Here is an 18,040-nt window from a genome sequence, read left to right on the forward strand (position 1 = left end):
GGGGTAGAGACAGAGAGGGGGAAAGAGAATCCCAAGCAGGCTTCTCACTGTCATTGCAGAGCAAGACAGCAGGCTCAAATCCACGAACAGTGAGATCCATGACCTGAGTCAAAATCAAGAGTCTGCCGCTTAACCAACTGAGCCACCCAGGTGCTCCTCTCATGCTACATTATTAGAGGACTATAAACGTACCCTTTTTAAAAAAAAATGGATTTGCCTTGGGGCGCCTGGGTGGCTCAGTGGGTTAAGTGTCTGGCTTTGGCTCAGGTTGTGATCTCACAGTTCATGGGTTCAAGCCCTGCGTCGGGTTCTGTGGGGACAGCTTGGAGCCTGCTTTGGATTGTGTGTCTCCTCTCTCTGCCCCTCCCCTGCTCATGCTCTGTCTCACTCTCAAAAATAAATAAATGTAATAAATTTTTTTAAAAAAATGGATTTGACTTGAAACTTAGCAAGATATAGGCAAAATTAAAATAACAGTGGTAGTCAGTAGCTTTATTTATTGAGTGTTCAGTGGCTAACGCTCTATCACATTTTAAGTCTTTCAATGGGATTGCCATTATATAAAGATAATTTTCAATATCAAGTGCAAAAGGTTACCAAGAGTCACTGTGGCTATTTAAATTTAATTAAAATTAAATGAAAGTTAAAATTTACTTCCTCAGTCACACTAGGCACACTGTGACTAGTAAGCACAGGTAACTAGTGGCTACAACATTTCCACTAGTGGCTGTTAGTGGAAATACAGAATATCTCCCATCTAGTTGCAGAAAGTTCTATTGGCCCAGAATATTGGTCTATTACAATATTTGTATTTAACGTAAGTTAATTATAAGTTAATATTGGACTATTTATGTTGAAACTGTATCAGTTATAGTCCCTTAAAGATGACCCATGTAAATAATAGAAAAGATAACAGAGCCAGGGGTGCAAATGATAGATAACTTATCAGTCACTTGAAATGATATGTTGAGTCATGATTTCAAGCAATGTGGACCTAAAAAACAAAAGGCATAGTACATTTCCTCCCCAGCCAGAGAGTTTGACATTTTTCCCAAGGTCCAGGCATATATATATATATATAAGCAAAAGAGTATGAAAGTATAAGAGTATAAAAGCAAAAAGCCTCAAACATCATCAGTCACTGTTAACTAGTGGCCAGACTGCATCTAATTAGGGAAGAGTTAGATGACTTAATCAACAGCATGCATCCACATGTAATGATAAAGTAGGATATTTTTGTAAAAGCTGGTGATTCCTTGTTAAATAAGATTAGCAATGCAAAACAAAATTCAACCAAGGCTAGAAAATAGTACATTTGAGACAATCACAGATTGTTAATGTTGGTTCTAATGTAAGGGACATGTGTACTTTAAATACAGTTTATTGAAAACTGTCTGGTTGGGGAGGGAACTTAAAAGTGTGATCACAGGTGTTGACCTGGCCCCACTGAAATTCCATTAAAATGGAATGGGGGAACCTCAAACTATCAAAAATATAGAGGATTTTCTTCCAGATACTGTGCTGAAAGAGACACAGTGCTCAATAATCTACATCCTGAGAGAAGGCAACTTGATCAGTAAGGAAGCCCTGCTGAACCCAATTTCTGTCCCACATATTAAAGGGGAAGGAGCCTTTTGGAGACACCATCTCTTTTCACACATAAGGTTTAGTCTCAGGACTGTCCCTTTAGGGAACTTATTCCTTTGGTTTTTTCCTTTTCTCTTCTGTATCTTTACTTTTTTTTTTTCTCTATACTAACTCACTCACATGAATACTTAAATGCGCTTAAATTTCTCCCATCTTTGAAAAAAACTTCATTTACTTCCACCCACTGCCATTATTTTACTTGCATCAGCTAAACTTCTCAAAGGGTTCTTCAAATTTCCATCTCCACTTCAAAAGCCATTCACAAACACTGAGTCAACAACTTTGTTGCTAAATTTTATGTTAGATGTGGTTTTATTGTTTTTTTTTAACAGTTAAAATTTACCACTTTTTGGGCGCCTGGGTGGCCCAGTCAGTTAAGTGTCCAACTTCAGTCATGATCTTGCAGTTCGTGGGTTTAAACCCTGTGTCCGGCTCTGTGCTGACAGCTCAGAACCTGGAGCCTGCTTCGGATTCTGTGTCTCCCTCTCTCTCTCCCCCTTCCCTGCTTATGCTCTGTCTCTGTCTCAAAAATAAACATTAATTTTTTTTTTAATTTACCATTTTGTCCTTAAAAAGGAGCCTTTTTTTAAACTTCTCTGACATCACACTCACCCAGTTTTCATTGTTTCTCTGGCCACTCCTTAGTCTCCTTTTTTATTTATTTATTTATTTATTTTGGGGACAGAGAGAGACAGAGCATGAACGGGGGAGGGGCAGAGAGAGAGGGAGACACAGAATCGGAAACAGGCTCCAGGCTCCGAGCCATCAGCCCAGAGCCTGACGCGGGGCTCGAACTCACGGACCGCGAGATCGTGACCTGGCTGAAGTCGGACGCTTAACCGACTGCGCCACCCAGGCGCCCCCTTAGTCTCCTTTTGATGACTTGTCTTAGTCACCTCTGGCTGTCTCTAGGCCCTTTTCTGTCCTGCGCCTGCACCAGGTGATTTCATGCACTCTTATGGCTTCAAATGAACCTCTATATTCTGATGACTTATTTTTCTGTAATTCCAGGCTGGATTTCTCTTCCGAGCTTCAGATATACATCTAGTTGGCATCTCCTCTTGTGTGTTCAAAATGGCACCTTAAATTAGCTTGTCCGTATCTGAACATCCTCTTTCTCCAGAATTTATCATATATGCCTTATCTTAGCAAGTGATGCTACCGTCTATCTACCCAGTTTCACAAGCCAGAAACCTGGATGTCATTGTTGAATCTTCTAATTGGCTCATCCACTGTAGCCAAAATCATCAAATTTGTCCAGTTGTAGCAACTATTTCTCAAATCCAGCCACTTTCCACCTTACCTACTGATACCATTCAAGTACATGCCACTGTAATTTCCGATCTAGATTATTTTGCCAGCCTCCTAATATATTCTGCCTCTAGTCAAGTATCCATTATCAAGTGTTCTCTGAATACTCAAATCTGATTCTCTCCCATCCTTACAACCCTTCGAAGATTCCCTGTTTCCTTTGCCTCAGGATAACACTTTACCATAGATTATGAGCCTATTCTAGCCTCACTTGCCTCTCCCTTGCCCCTTATCCTTACACATTCAGTGTCCTCTGCCTGAACAATCTCTTCCATTTCTCCACACAAATGTCACCCCATTTCCCCTGGCTAATTTCTACTCATTTTTAAGGTCTTGTTTGGACATTATTTCCTCTTGGAAACTTCTTGACAACCCTCACCCTCAAAACCAGTTAGGGATCTGTCTCGTGTGTCCTCACAATCTTGTTTTTCCCCTATCAATGCACTTTTCACACTGTTTACTTGTTTGTATCCCTCATTGGACTGCAAGCAGCTCAAGAGCAGACTTTTGTCTTTTCACTGATCAATCCTCTGCTATATAGGTGTGCAATAAATGTTTGGGTGAAAACTGTATTTGCCTTTTTATTTCTTTTTTGATGTTTTGCCATCTGGGGCCCTGCTGAGACTGCCCTTTTCAGGGCTAACTGTTCCTGGAGATAGCAAATGTCTCTCCTTCTAGCCAATAAAAGCCCAAACACTCTGACCACCTTCTTTATCAAACTTTCACAAGTGAAGGCAATATGGCTCTGCCCCAATGACCTCAGAGCCAGGTACCAAACAACTCCGGATAGCCCCAACATCTCAAAGCTGGCTGAAATTTTTCTAACCAATCTCAAATCTCTTAGTCAACTTACCGTGTCTCTGCTATTCCTGCCTGCAAAAACCACAATAAAGTCTCTCATCCATGCCTGGCCCTTGCCCCTTCTGGTTCCTGCCCCACCCTAGCGCTTGCTTGTGTGGACTCAAACTTTGCATATGTTATGTTTAGAATTGGTTTGATATAAAATGTTTTATGCATGTCGGGGCGCCTGCGTGGTTCAGTCGGTTAAGCCTTAGACTCTTCATTTCCACTCAGGACATGATCTCACGGTTTGTTAGATGGAGCCCGGAATCTGGCTCCACAGTGCCGAGCTTACTTGCCATTCTCTCTCTACCCCTCCCCTGCTCATGGCACTCTTCTCTCTCTCAAAATAAATAAACTTAAAAAAAAATGTTTTATGCATGTGGACAAGAACTGGGAAGAAAAATGGGGGTGGGAGGAATAAGAACAGTATCGGGTGTAGTATTCCGCTTTACCAGGCCTTTCCATGATATCTAGCACATTTTAACACCCATCGTGGACACAGAAGATGGGGAAGCCACTGGGAAAGTGTGGCTGGAGGAGCGGAGAGGACAATTCTCTTCTCACCAAAATCTTGTTACCAAAGTGGCAGGGCTTTTTTTTTTTTTTTTCTTTACTACTCAATACCGTTTGCCAAATAACCAAACATATTTGATGGGAAGCAAGTTAATTTATTCAGTGGCCAGAGAATAGAGAAGGGGAGCTCATGCTCCAAAGTCACTTTTTCCCCATTTGGTCTGATGGTCAGGGTTTTATGGGGTTGGAGTAATTACGGGGCTGGTAAACAGCTGACCTGGAGGTTTTGAGGGGAAGGGAGAGGAGTCCTCTCAGAACCAGAGTGCCAACTCTTTTCTTCCCCAGAATGGTGCCCTCGAATCTATCAAGGCACTGCTAGCTGTGCTTTTTGTTATTACGATTAGATGGTAATGATCCCGAGGCCATCTGGAAGGTTCCCAGGTAGGCTGCCCTGAATCAAATCGGTGGGTGGGTCACGGGGCGGGAGCAGGAGGCTTGTTTGTGGAGTGTGTGGCTTCCGCCATTTGGCCTTAGTTTCTGGTGGCAAGCAGCACCTGTAAGCGGGGCTCAAAAACTGGGCTTGTTTGGAACTTGTTAGCGAGTCCCTAGTGACAACCTCTGGGCTCAGGAGCCGTGGAATCCGGGCAGGCCGCTTGATTTCTGGGCAGGCTCAGCGCAGCGTGCCTTCTTCAGACGCCGGAACCTTCCAGAGAGACCTTTCTACGTTTTCCAGTCGGCGGTGAAAGCTCAGCGCCCGGCGCTCCCGGAAGTTGTTGCGCAATCGTTTCCGGGGCAGGGTGAGGTGGAGGAAGATTCCCAATGGGTCGTAGCCGCAGCCGTTCTCCACGGAGGGGTGAGTCCAGAAGGACTTGGGCTGGTCTGGGGCTTGGTCGGAGACGTGTCCTCCCTCTTTCCTTCTGCAAGTACGAACGTAACGGAGACAAGGGCCCTTTTCTCCCGAGAAGAGTGAGAGTGGACAGGGGAACGAGGACCTGAGCCTTATACTCCAGCGGTTTGAAGGCAGTTCCTCCCCAGCCCCTAAGTTAGAGTTCGTGGACACCTTGTCATCCTCATACAGTAATTTGTTATATTTGTGACTGAGGGATTTGAGTCAGACCACGATTCGCTCAATTTCTGGTGTCATTGTGCAAGTCATCCATCCTTTCTGTGTCCGAATTCCCGTAATTGGACATTGGGGGTGGGGGGTAATACTACCCATCTTTGAAAACTGACTTGAGAATTAATGTCACATGCCATAACACTCAGCACGTGATAATGCCTGGTTCTTGAATGTTCAATGTTAGTTTCCTTCCCAGTTTATATAATAGGAAAATCGACATTTAGAATTTTGCGTTCAAGGAGCTCACCTCGTAATATCTTCTGGCTCCCACCCCCATAAATGAAGCAGTGGGATGTAAAGAACCCAGGACTTCGATCAGGAGATCTGACTTAAACCCTTGATTCTCCCCTTTCTGGTTAGTTTTTATCACCTTCAACTAGTCAAGATTTGATTTTTTAAAAAGTTAATGAGGCCACGATGCACATACGACGATTGAGCACTTAAAATGTGCTCAATCCGAATTAAGAAGTGCTTTTTAAGTGTAGAATACACTCCAGATTTCCTTTTTAATACGGAAATAAATGTAATATCTCAATTTTTAATATTGAGTACATGTCGAAATCATAGTTGGGATATATTTGGGTAAATGACATAGTGTTAAAATTAATTTTACCTGTGTTTTTTTAATTTGACTGTTAGAAATGGCTGGCATTATATTAATATTGATGGCACAGCTCTAGATATTTGAGGTAATATTTCGACTCTGCAAAAAGATTTTGTGTGTTTGTATTAAGAGCGCAGGCGGTCCAGGTCCACGTCTCGTGAGAGAGAACGCAGGCGCCGAGAAAGGTCCAGGTCCCGGGAGAGAGATCGTCGAAGGAGCCGCTCTCGATCTCCGCACAGAAGACGCTCCAGGTGAATGCAGAAAATAACCAGAAGTTTTACCACAAGTCCCAAAGAAACTAGTCGCTGCCCTTAATTTTGTTTTTTTATCACTAATAAGGCATTTACAGTTTCATGAAATGAGGGGAACTTAAGCCCACCTTATTTTATTTTATTTATTTTTAATTTTTTTAACGTTTATTTATTACTGAGAGAGAGTGAACAGGGGAGGGGCAGAGAGAGAGGGAGACAGAATGGGAAGCAGGCTCCAGGCTCTGAGCTGTCAGCACAGAGTGGACGTGGGGCTGGAACCCATGAGCCACCATGACCTGAGCCGAAGTCCAACGCTTAACCGACTGAGCCACCCACGCGCCCCTTATTTTATTTTTTTTAAATAATTTATTTATTGTTTAATTTACATCCAAGTTAGCATATAGTGCAGCTATGATTTCAGGAGTAGATTCCCTAATGCCCCTTACCCATTTAGCCCATCCCCCCTCCCACAACCCCTCCAGTAACCCTCTGTTTATTCTCCATATTTAAGAGTCTCTTATGTTTTTGTCCAACTCCTTGTTTTTATATTATTTTTACTTCCCTTCCCTTATGTTCATCTGTTCTGTATCTTAAAGTCCTCATATGAATGAATTCATATGATATTTGTCTTTCTCTGACTAATTTCACTTAGCATAATACCCTCCAGTTCCATCCGCTAGTTGCAAATGTCAAGATTTCATTCTTTTTGATGGCAAAGTAATACTCCATTATATATATATATATATCACATCTTCTTTATCCGTTCATCCATCGATGGACATTTGAAGCCCACCTTATTTTAAACCCAACATTTCCATTGGTAAAATTGGGTTAATAAACACCCTGACCTAGAGTTGCCTTGAGGAGTAAACAAGAAATAGTACATGAAAAACATTAGCATTGGGCTTGGCGGGAGTAAGAAATAAGTGTATTGTATATTGGGGGTTTTCTTTTTTAATTTTTTTTTTTTAAAGTAATCTCTACACCCAATGTGAGGTTTGAACTCATAACCCCAAGATCAAGAGTCACATGCTCCACTGACTGGGCCAGCCAGGGGCCCCTGTTTTGTTTTTACTGACCTTTGGGTATTAAGAGTTTATTCAAGTATATAGCCAAGAATGTGAGATCTTGAAAGAACCTTAGAAATTGACTCTTGATTCTTAATAAGTGTCAGTTGCTGTTTTAGTCAACTTTTTGTGTGTTTGTAATTATTAGAAACTTAGTTACATTTTCTGCCTTAAAATTTTTTTTTAGCCCTAGCTGATGATTAAAGCAGTAAACTATATTTTTGGGTTTTGGTTGACAATCAAAGGGCCTAGGCAGAACCTTCTTCCTTATTCTGCTATGGGGAATGGACTCCTCATTCTCTGGAGCCTGGCTTTTGTTCAGCCTTTACCTTTTAGGAACTCATGTATATCATTGCCAGTCAACACAAGTGACCAGGTATATCTCTGCTTCTGACATCTTCACTTCTTCAATATTAGATCCCCAAGACGGCATAGATCCACATCTCCTTCCCCTTCTCGACTAAAAGAAAGAAGAGATGAGGAAAAGAAAGAAACAAAAGAAACAAAGAGCAAAGAACGTCAGATTACTGGTAATGTTATTAGATAAATAACTGTAGGAAGAGTACAGCCTTGTTTAGATAACTTTAGTCATGATAAAATTATGTAAGTATAATTTGGGCACATTTTAATATTAAATTTTTTATACAGTTCATTGCATATGGTTTTGAGATTTTGTTATCATTTGTACCTTAGTGAATTCGTATTTAGCTGTGGTGCTCCTGAGATAGGAAGGACAGTTAAAAACATGAGAATATTCCATTTTGGAAGTACCTTTAAAACTAGTGTCAAATCTGATATTAAAGTCTCCAAATATGTCCTTTTAAAGCAGACCTCTCTGGTGGAGGATAGAGAGCACATTCCTTCTTAGCATCTTAAGTTATATTGTGTCCAGACTGAAGAAGAATTTTTTCCATTAGACCCAAGTCTTTAGCTAATTATTTTGTGTATTCTCTGCTGCTGAAGTGGAATGACTATTAACCTATTGCTACCTTTTTATACAGATGTCCCCCTCCCCCCATACAAAAGTCAAGCATTCCTATGAAACCTTACTTAAGCTGAAATGGCATAAAGCAAAGAGTATCCCTTACCTTCTGAAAATTTGTGATATGCCAGTTTGCTTTTACAAAAGACCTACATTAGCACAGTAATTGCTTTTTTCTTAAAATTAAAAATCCTCCTTGGGTGTCTTTTGGTTAGCGAAAATAAGTACTAATGTAGGTCTTTCATAAAAGTAAAGTGTTGTACCACAAACATTGGGAAGGCGGGATACCTATATATAACGATGATAGAGTTTTCAAAAATATTTTATTTTTCCGTTATTTTTGCAGAGGAGGACTTAGAGGGCAAAACAGAGGAAGAAATCGAAATGATGAAGTTAATGGGATTTGCCTCTTTTGACTCCACAAAAGTAAGTAAAACATGCAGCCAGTTAAACATTCTGATTTGAATTAATCTATTATGATTATCACATTTTCCTATATTCTTTTGCTGTTGCTTGTAATGTCTTCCATTGATATGAGTCTTGTCTTTAGAAGACATTAAGTATCTATGTGAAGGGCATTGAGAACACAAAGAAGGAAGCAATGAACTGCCATTAGAATTCAGGGACTGTTTGCCTGATATTTGATTTTGATCTTAAAGGTGATCAGATGAAGAGGAGGAAGATCATTTCAAGTAGAGGGAAGAGCTCCTAAAAATGCCATGTAGGCATGAAGAAGCATAGTATATTGCAGGAATTTCAAATTCAGTGACTGGTAAAAGGGTGCTGATGGGATAGTGGCTATGAATGAAGCTAGAAAGAGGGATGGGGGTGCCTGGGTGGTTCAGTCAATTCAGCATCTGACTTCTGTTCAGGTCATGATCTCACAGTTTGTGGGTTCATACCCCATATAGAGCTCTCTGCTGTCCCCGTGGAGCCCATTTCGAATCCTCTGTCTCCCTCTCTCTCTCTGCCCCTCCCCTGCTCGCTCGCTTGCTCTCTCAGTCTCAAAAATAAACGTTAAAAAATATCTTTAAAAAAAAGAAAAGGATAGGAAGCAAATCGTGGAAGGCTTTTGATACTCTTAGCCATGCTAAGGAATTTAGAGTTGATTCTTTAGGTGTTGAGGAAAGGAAGCAATGATTTTTAAGCAGGATTACATGTGTGTTTATTTTTTTTTTCAAAGTTATTTTCTTTAATGTTTATTTATTTTTGAGAGAGACAGAGCATGAGTGGGGAAGGGCCAGAGAGAAAGGGACACACAATCTGAAGCAGGCTCCAGGCTCTGAGCTGTCAGCCCAAGACCAACGTGGGGCTCAAACCCATGAGCGGTGAGGTGACCTGAGCCTAAGTTGGACACTTAACCAACTGAGCCACCCAGGTGCCCCTATATGTGTGTTTAGAAAGATGAGCCAGGAGGGGCACCTGGGTGGCTGAGTCAGTTAAGCATCCAACTCTTAATCTCAGGGTCATGAGTTTAAGCCTTGTGTTGGGCTCTGAGCTGCGTGTGAAGCCTACTTTGGGAGAAAAAAGAAGAAGAAAGAAAGATGAGCTAGGACAACATGGAGGACAGATGGGAGACAGACGGTTTAGATTGGAGGCAGGGAGAACTGCTGGGTCATGCAAGTGAAAGATGATGAAGGTGTGAACAGAGACCAGAATATTGAGTCCCAGTCAGGAAGCAGAGTTGGTGGTGGTGGTGGTGGTGGTGGTGGGAGTGGAGTGGGTATGAGAGTGAGTAGTCATTGATGACTCTCAAGTGACAGGCTGAGAGACTGGGGGATAGGCTTAACCAAGAAAGGTCCTAGGAAGGGGAAGTGTTGTTAAGAATTAAATTTAGCTGTAGAGAAAGATGCCATTGGGTAGCTGCATGCATATCTCCTATCTCAGAAGAGAGGAAGATTAGAGAGTGAATGCTGTCTAGCCTTGATCATAACACTGGAGAGAATAAGGAAGTGGGGGAGGAAAAAGAAAGAAGGTTTGTGGAGAAGGAGATGAAGAGGGATAATAGGGAGGGAGAGGGGAAATGGAGAGAGGATGTGAAAGGAGAGAAGGGATAGAGAGAGGGAGCTAGTAAGAATAAACAGGGAGAGGGCTGCCTGGGTGGCTCAGTTATTTAAGCATCTGACTTTGGCTCAGGTCATGATCTCACTGTTTGTGGGTCCGAGCCCTGCGCTGGGCTCTGTGCTGACAGCTTGGAACCTGGAACCTGCTCTGGATTCTGTGTCTCCCTCCCTCTCTGCCCCTCCTCCGCTTACACTCGGTCTCTCTCTTTCTCTCAAAAATAAACATAAAAAAAAATTTTTTTTTAAATAAAATAGGTGAGAATTCATAGATCCCATAAAAATTAAGGAATACCATGAAGACAAATGATATCAGTTATTTTTGTAAGGACATCTACAAGGATGTTAGTTTAGTTTGTATGCAGTTGCCTTTATGGCTGTCATCTATAAAGTCTGCTCCTTTGTGTTTTTCAGTAATGTTTTTTGTGACATTTCATCATTGATCTATGGTGATACCTTTTCATATGCCAATGTATTCTCTTATTTTCCCTTTTATTTTCACATTCTGGAAAGCTTCAAAGTTTGGTTATGTTTATTAAATGATAATTTTCTATTTCAGCATGTAAATCAAAACAGGCTAATAATATACAACTCTGCAAATAGTTTTCAAAAGTCAGTAAGCCTTTAGGAAATGAACTTAGTAAAAAGGTTAACATCGTTTACTTTTTTCTAAGCCAGTCTTTCCAAGTCATGCCTATTACCTATTCTTGGGAAGGCAAAATTATATACCTCACGTAATTTCTCCCTCTCCCCGCCTCCCCCCTGCCTCCACACACAATATAGTGAAAACAGGAATAGAAAAATAAGACCAAGGGGTGCCTGGGTGGTTCAGCTGGTTAAGCATCCAATTCTTGGTTTCAACTCAGGTCATGATCTCATGGTTCATGGGTTCAAGCCCCACATTGGGCTCCGTGCTGACCGTATGGAGTCTGCTTGGGATTCTGTCTCCCACTCTCTCTACCCCTCCCCTGCTCACTCTCTATCTCTCTCTCAAAAATAAATAAACATTAAAAAAATTAAAGAAAAGTAAGACCAAATATATTCATTTTTAGCTCCACCTCAAATATGTAGCTTACCTGTGCGTGCCTTTAGGCTAGTGGATAAAAATCCTGTTTAACCTAACACAGATACCTGGTAAGTGTGCTACACAGAAAGGGTATACTCTCATGAGCAGTAATGGGGGAGGGAGGGAGTTGGAGGTCGCATGTGTTTATGCGTGCATGTATGTGTGTGTGTGAGATGGCATTACCCAGTGATGGTCATATATTTAATAGTCATTGTCTGAGCACCTGCAAGTACAGTGGCCTAGGATGTGAGAATGCAAAGGTGACCCACATCCATATCCCTCCATCAAGGAGCTTTCAGTCTCATAGGGGAAGTAACATCATGTATATACGCATCATGATAATGCAAGGTAGAAATGGAGGGTATTGTGAGGGAAGCACAGTTAACATTCTGCGGAAGGGTAGAGTGTGCTTTCTGGCAGCTGAATCATTTGAACTGGGCCTTGAATGATGGATAAGAACCAGATGGTTGGGGTTCTTGGATGGGGGTTGAGAAGGCAATTCAGGCATGAAGAACAGCAAATAGTAAGTTAACTTGGCTAAATCAGAAGACCCATAAAGGAATTAGTGAAAAAGAGGGTAGATGCCACCTAAGAAAGGCCAAGATGTAAAGTGACACTTAACAGTAGCCTCTATTACTTTGTATTCTGATTCTTTTTATTTTTTATTTTATTTATTAATATTTAAAAATTTTTTTTAATGTTTATTTATTGTTGAGAGACAGAGCATGAGTTGGGGAGGGGCGGAGAGAGAGGGAGACACAGAATCCAAAGCAGGCTCCAGGCTCCAAGCTGTCCCCACAGAGCCCGATGCAAGGCCCGAACTCACGAACTGTGAGATCATGAACTGAATCAAAGTTGGACAGTTAACCGACTGAGCCACACAGAAGCCCCTAATGTTTATTTTTTGAGAGGGAGCATGAGCAGGGGAGAGGCAGAGAGAGAGAGAGAGGGAGACACAGAATCTGAAGCAGACTCCAGTCTCTGAGTTGTCAGCACAGAGTCCAACATGGGGCTCGAACTCGGGAACGTGGGGCTCGAACTCGGGAACGGTGAGATCATGACCTAAGCCAAAGTCGCACGGTTAACCAACTGAGCCACCCAGGCGCCCCTCTAATTCTTTTCAAAAATCAAAATTTGGGGGCACATGGGTGGTTCAGTTGGTTGAGCGTTTGACTCTTGATTTTGGCTCAGATCATGATCTCACTGTTCATGAGTTCGAGTCCCACATTGGGCTCTGTGCTGACAGCATGGAGCCTGCTTGATAGTCTCTCTCTCTCTCTGTCTCTCTCTCTCTCTCTCTGTCTCTCTCTCTCTCTCTCTCTCTGTCTCTCTCTCTCTGTCTCTCTCTCTCTGTCTCTCTCTCTCTCTCTCCCTCTCTCCCTCTCTCCCTCTCTCCCTCCCCGTCTCTCTCTCTCTCTCCCTCTCTCCCTCCCCCTCTCTGCCCCTCCCCTGCTCGCACTTTCTCTATCTCAAAAATAAATAATACATAAAAAACTTAAAAATCAAAATTCCAAGGCTATTCAAGAAATGGGATATCAATGAATGGTGACTATTCCAGCTGTGATTTGAGAATGCTATGAGCTAAAGTCGTAAGTTAAATTTTACATGAATATGAATTTTCCTAGAGAAAATCTATAACTGGTATTTGGTTTCAAAGAATTCTTTGACCAAAAAAGGTTAGGATCAGGGGCACCTGGGTGGCTCAGTCAGTTAAGCTTCTGACTCTTGATTTCCGCTCAGGTCATGATCTCATGGTTCATGAGTTTGAGCCCCTTGTAGGGCTCTGGTTGACAGTGTGGAGCCTTCTTGGGATATTCTTTCTCTCCCTCTCTTTTTCTCTCTCTCTCCCTCCCCCTCTCCCTCTGTCTTCCCTCCCCCCTTCCTCTGCCCCTCTCCTGTTTGCTCACTATCTCTCAAAAATAAACATTAAAAAAAAAAAGGTTAGGATCTGTTACCCTATTTCTCTGCATGCCTTGCACATAATCTATACATCATGAATGTTTGTTGGCTTGAATATTTGAATATGTTGCATTATGTGACTAAAATTGTGAACAGAGTTGTAACACTTGAGAATTCATGGAATATCATCAGGATTTGAAAATTCTCACTACCTTATTCATAAATGGATTTTGCCATGTAAGCATGTCTATAGGATCTAGCTCTTTGAAGCACTTAATATATCCTTTCCATTTTTTATATTTGTTTATTGCTTTTCTCCAGGGGAAAAAGGTGGACGGCTCTGTAAATGCCTATGCCATAAATGTGTCTCAGAAGAGGAAGTACAGGTAGGCTTAGCCCCCATTATTACATTTGAACTAATGATACAAATTATGTGCTTGAGAAAGAATTTATTTATGGGATAATCATGTTTGTAGGAAATGTACCAGTTTCCATATAGTCCTTTGTTTTAATATTCTTTGCTTCTATTCTGGTGTGTTAAAATAATTTCCAATTTATATGTGAACTAATTAACTATTATGGGGAAGGATAGTTAGCTTAAATGTTTTAAAGCTCTACATAGTTCTTCAAAACAGCATAATCTCAATTCTTTAAGCTTTAATTTCATTATAATTATAGGTTTAAAATAGATCCATCCTGAGTTATTTACCTAGATTGATTGTTTAAGGATTTCAACTGTAAATATATTTTTCTGTTAAGTATAGGCATATTTTATTAATGCCACAGAACAAACGAGTCCATATGTGAAATCTCACAGACTTCCTAATGAATTGAAAAGTTAAGACATTATCAAACATTGCCTTTCTCTTCTACCTTTACCATGGATAAAAGACTAATATTCTGATTAATTTAGAATATGAATAATGTAATCTGAGGATGCTGTGAGTTAAAGTGATGACCAGAATCATCATTAACTGTTCCTTGTAAAATTATCTTCAAATAGAGTCTTATGAGGAGAACTAGTACAATATGCAGTTGAATTTACTTGATGGATACCTATTTTGGAGCACTTCTTCATTTCTTAAAACTAGGTGTTTATAGGTAACAACCTATAAATATGGGTAACAACCTATACATACGGATTTTTTTCAGTCTGTAAAATCTTTCCAAATAATTTTGAAAGTATGTTTCCATACTTCTATTTGGATTTTAAAGAAATCTGAAAGGCTTTAGATTATTTTGAAAGTGAAATAATATCCTTAATTTGAATTAAATAACCATGAATACTTTTTACCCTAGGCTTTGCTATTTTAAAGATGATTTATGTTACTATTTTTTTATAAGAGGAGTTCAGAATTTTTTTTAAATAAACAATGAGTTTTCTCTTCTCATCATAGGCAGTATATGAATCGAAAAGGTGGATTCAACAGACCTTTGGATTTCATTGCATGAGAACTAAAATGTTAAAGAATGGTTTTTTTTCCCTCATCTTGCTCAGAAGAGTGGATTTTGTATTTCGTATTTAATATTCATAAAAAAACATGATCACAGTCTTTACTCCCTGTAAAAGTAAGAAAATGTTATTTATGATGTGTGCATTTCACTTACCCTGACTCAAAAAAAGAAAGGTTAATATTTTTTCCTTTTAGGAAATGTCATTTGGGGCAATCATCAACCCCAGTTTTTTGTTTTTATTGTTGTGGAAGCTGTGTATGTTTTCTTCTTGGATGCTCGTTAGGACTTTTGAAAACACATAAAAGTAATTTGGATGTAAGTTTCTCAAATAAAGCAATATTTCTACCCTTTTGTATTTGATAAATATTTTTATTACTAAATAAAATTATCTATCCCCCTACACATTTTCTTTTTTCCTACATAGATTTATATTTCATTAGTAATTTAAAAATAACTAGATTTTTGTATCTTCTGTGGTTCTTTCCCCAACTATTTACCCCATTTATTACCTTTTCCCCAGTTATTATTTCCCTCATTTATTTTTTCCCCTTTTCAAAAGCAGTACATGCTTATTATATAAAAACTTAGAAGAAACCAAAAACTAAACAGAAAGGCAAAAATCGCCTATAATCTACCCCCAGAAAAATCAATATTTTGGTATATGTCTTTCCAGCCTCTATGGTGTATATTTATTGACACCACCCATGATACTGGAATTTGTATGCTGTTCTCTTGCTAATCTTTTTTCTCCCATGTACTGTGAACATTTTTTAATATTCTTAGATATTCTTTAGAAACTTTTAGTAGCTACTTGGTTGTATAATAATTTATTAACTAATCTTTTATTAGTAAACATTGGCTTCCCTCCCATGACTTGCTGTTTTAATTAAAACTGAGTAGTATCCCTGTTACATATATCTTTTTGTGCTTGTTGCATTATTTCCTTAGGTTCATTTCTTAGAAGTGGCATTGCTGGGTGAGAACAGGGGTATATGTACATATTTTAGGAGTATGTATGTATATATATATATATATATAGTTAGAAAGGTAACAACCAACTCTCACCAGTAAAATATGAGCATTCCCATTTCATATATGTACACCAATATTGAGTGTAATAAATTTTTTTTTTTAATTTCCAACCTGGTGGGTAAAATAATACTTGGTTTAATTTGCTCAGTTTCTAAGGAGGATGAACATTTAAAAAATGCGTTAGCCATATATATATTTTTGTGGAATGCTAATTCCGAATCTTGGATCCACTTGTCTTGTGTCAAGACTTTCTTTTTCTCATTTGAAGGAAGCCCTTTTTATATTGAAGATAATAGCCACTACTCATTCTGTTTCATATCTTGCTGATATTTGAGGCTCTGTGGTTGGATTTTATTTTATTTTGAGTAAATAATACAAACACATGGAACACAATTCAGGTAGAAGAAACGGTATATAGTGATGAGCTAATTGTGTATCCTTTCAGAGATATTCCATATATATACAAACATGTATATATCTTATTCAGATGTAAGCAGACTCTACACCCTTTTGCATCTCACCTTTTTTTACTTACTAGTACATCTTAAGATAGTTTCTTATCAGTACATATAATACCACCTCTTTATTAAGGGCAGGAGTTCTAGTTCATTATAGGATGGACTATAATAGTCCCCACTGATGAGCATTCATTTTTTTTTTAATCTTTTACTATTTTTTTTAAGTTTATTTATTTTGAGAGAGAGAAAGAGCACAAGCAGGAGAGGGCAGAGAGGGAGAGAGAATCCCTAGCAGGCTCCGCACTGTCAGCACAGAGCCTGATGGGGCTTGAACCCACAAAACCGTGAGATCATGACGTAAGCTGAAATTAAGTCAGATACTTAAACAGCTGAGCCACCCAGGTGCCTCCTTTTACTATTTTTAAAAATTCTAAACCTTTTTTTTTAATTCTATAATCACTATTATATGTAAATTATTTTACAAGACTTTTTAGCTGGATTTTTAAATCCTTATTGCATCTGAAATTTGACCGCCTACTGTAGTTCTTCAAAAACTTTCCTGACAAGTTCATTTCCTATAAAGAAAATAGTAGTACAGGGGCTCCTGGGTGGCTCAGTTGGTTAAGCATCTGACTGGCTTAGGTCATGATCGAATGGTTTGTGGGTTCAAGCCCCACATCAGGTTCTATGCTGACAGCTCAGAGCCTGGAGCCTGCTTCAGATTCTGTGTCTCCCTCTCCTATTTGTGCTCTCTCTCAAAAAATAAGCATTTAAAAATTAAAAAGAATAGTATGACTACATTATATAATATAGTGTACAAAGCACCTTGGTTTATATAATCCTTATAAGATAGAGCAGGTACCATGATCTCCATTTCCCAGATGAGAAGGCTGAGGCTTTCAGACCAGATATTCAGACTATAAAGCCCAAAATATTGGCACTTATGCTACATAATGCCTTCAGTGCTTAAATATTTGAATGTGTTACATTAGTTGCACAACTTTTAGTGCCCATTGCACAAGTGTCACTGTCCCAGGTGGTTAGATTATTTTGCTTGGAATTTTTGCCAACTGAGCTAAATAATTACTACCCTACCCCTACTTACCAAAAAAGCTGTCTATCTCTAAATTATCCATGATAAAGACTATTTCTGACCACATTTGTGTACACTTAAGGAAGGCAAATCCAACTGTGGTTTTCATAAGGAAGCTAAAACTTCTGAGATAAAATAATATACCCAAAACCAAATTACAAGTTTTTGGATTGTCATCTTAGTGTGGTGTTCATAGGGATTTGACCTGAGATCCTCAAAGCAGCATACTTTGTGAAGTATGTGAAGGTTGGCTGGGTGGCTCAGTCAGTTAAGCATAGGACTTGGCTCAGGTCATGATCTTACAGTTTGTGAGTTCAAGCCCCTCACTGGGTTGTCTGCTGTCAGCACAGAGCCTGCTTCAGATCCTCAGTTTCCCTCTCTCTCTGCCCCTACCCTACTCGCATGTACACTCTCTCTCAAAAATAAACAAACCTTTTTTTTTTTAATTGAAAAAAGAAAGAATGTGAGAATACCTGGTAGGTGAGTAGGTTTGCTGTCCATAGCTAACACCAAGAAATGGAAGAGGAGGACATCTTTGAACATCCAGAGATAAGACACCTATGATCCTAAGGGAAGTCCTGGTTTAAAGGAACTTTTATCCATCAGATCATCTGATTCTGTAAGAATAACAAATAAGGA

General features: G+C 39.6%; 1 protein-coding gene across 1 annotated transcript; it reads left to right on the forward strand.

Annotated features, from left to right (window-relative positions):
• Nucleotides 1-2,727: 2,727 nt before the first annotated feature.
• Nucleotides 2,728-15,166, forward strand: SNRNP27 (small nuclear ribonucleoprotein U4/U6.U5 subunit 27). Its single transcript, XM_042932573.1, has 6 exons — nt 2,728-5,167; nt 6,169-6,289; nt 7,774-7,886; nt 8,685-8,764; nt 13,685-13,749; nt 14,761-15,166. Exons 1-6 carry the CDS (start codon nt 5,134-5,136, stop codon nt 14,813-14,815), a joined length of 468 nt encoding a protein of 155 aa, XP_042788507.1. The 5' UTR covers nt 2,728-5,133; the 3' UTR covers nt 14,816-15,166.
• Nucleotides 15,167-18,040: the final 2,874 nt, after the last annotated feature.

The sequence above is a fragment of the Panthera leo genome, chromosome A3, assembly GCF_018350215.1.
Source record: "Panthera leo isolate Ple1 chromosome A3, P.leo_Ple1_pat1.1, whole genome shotgun sequence".
NCBI classification, from domain to species: Eukaryota; Metazoa; Chordata; class Mammalia; order Carnivora; family Felidae; genus Panthera; species Panthera leo.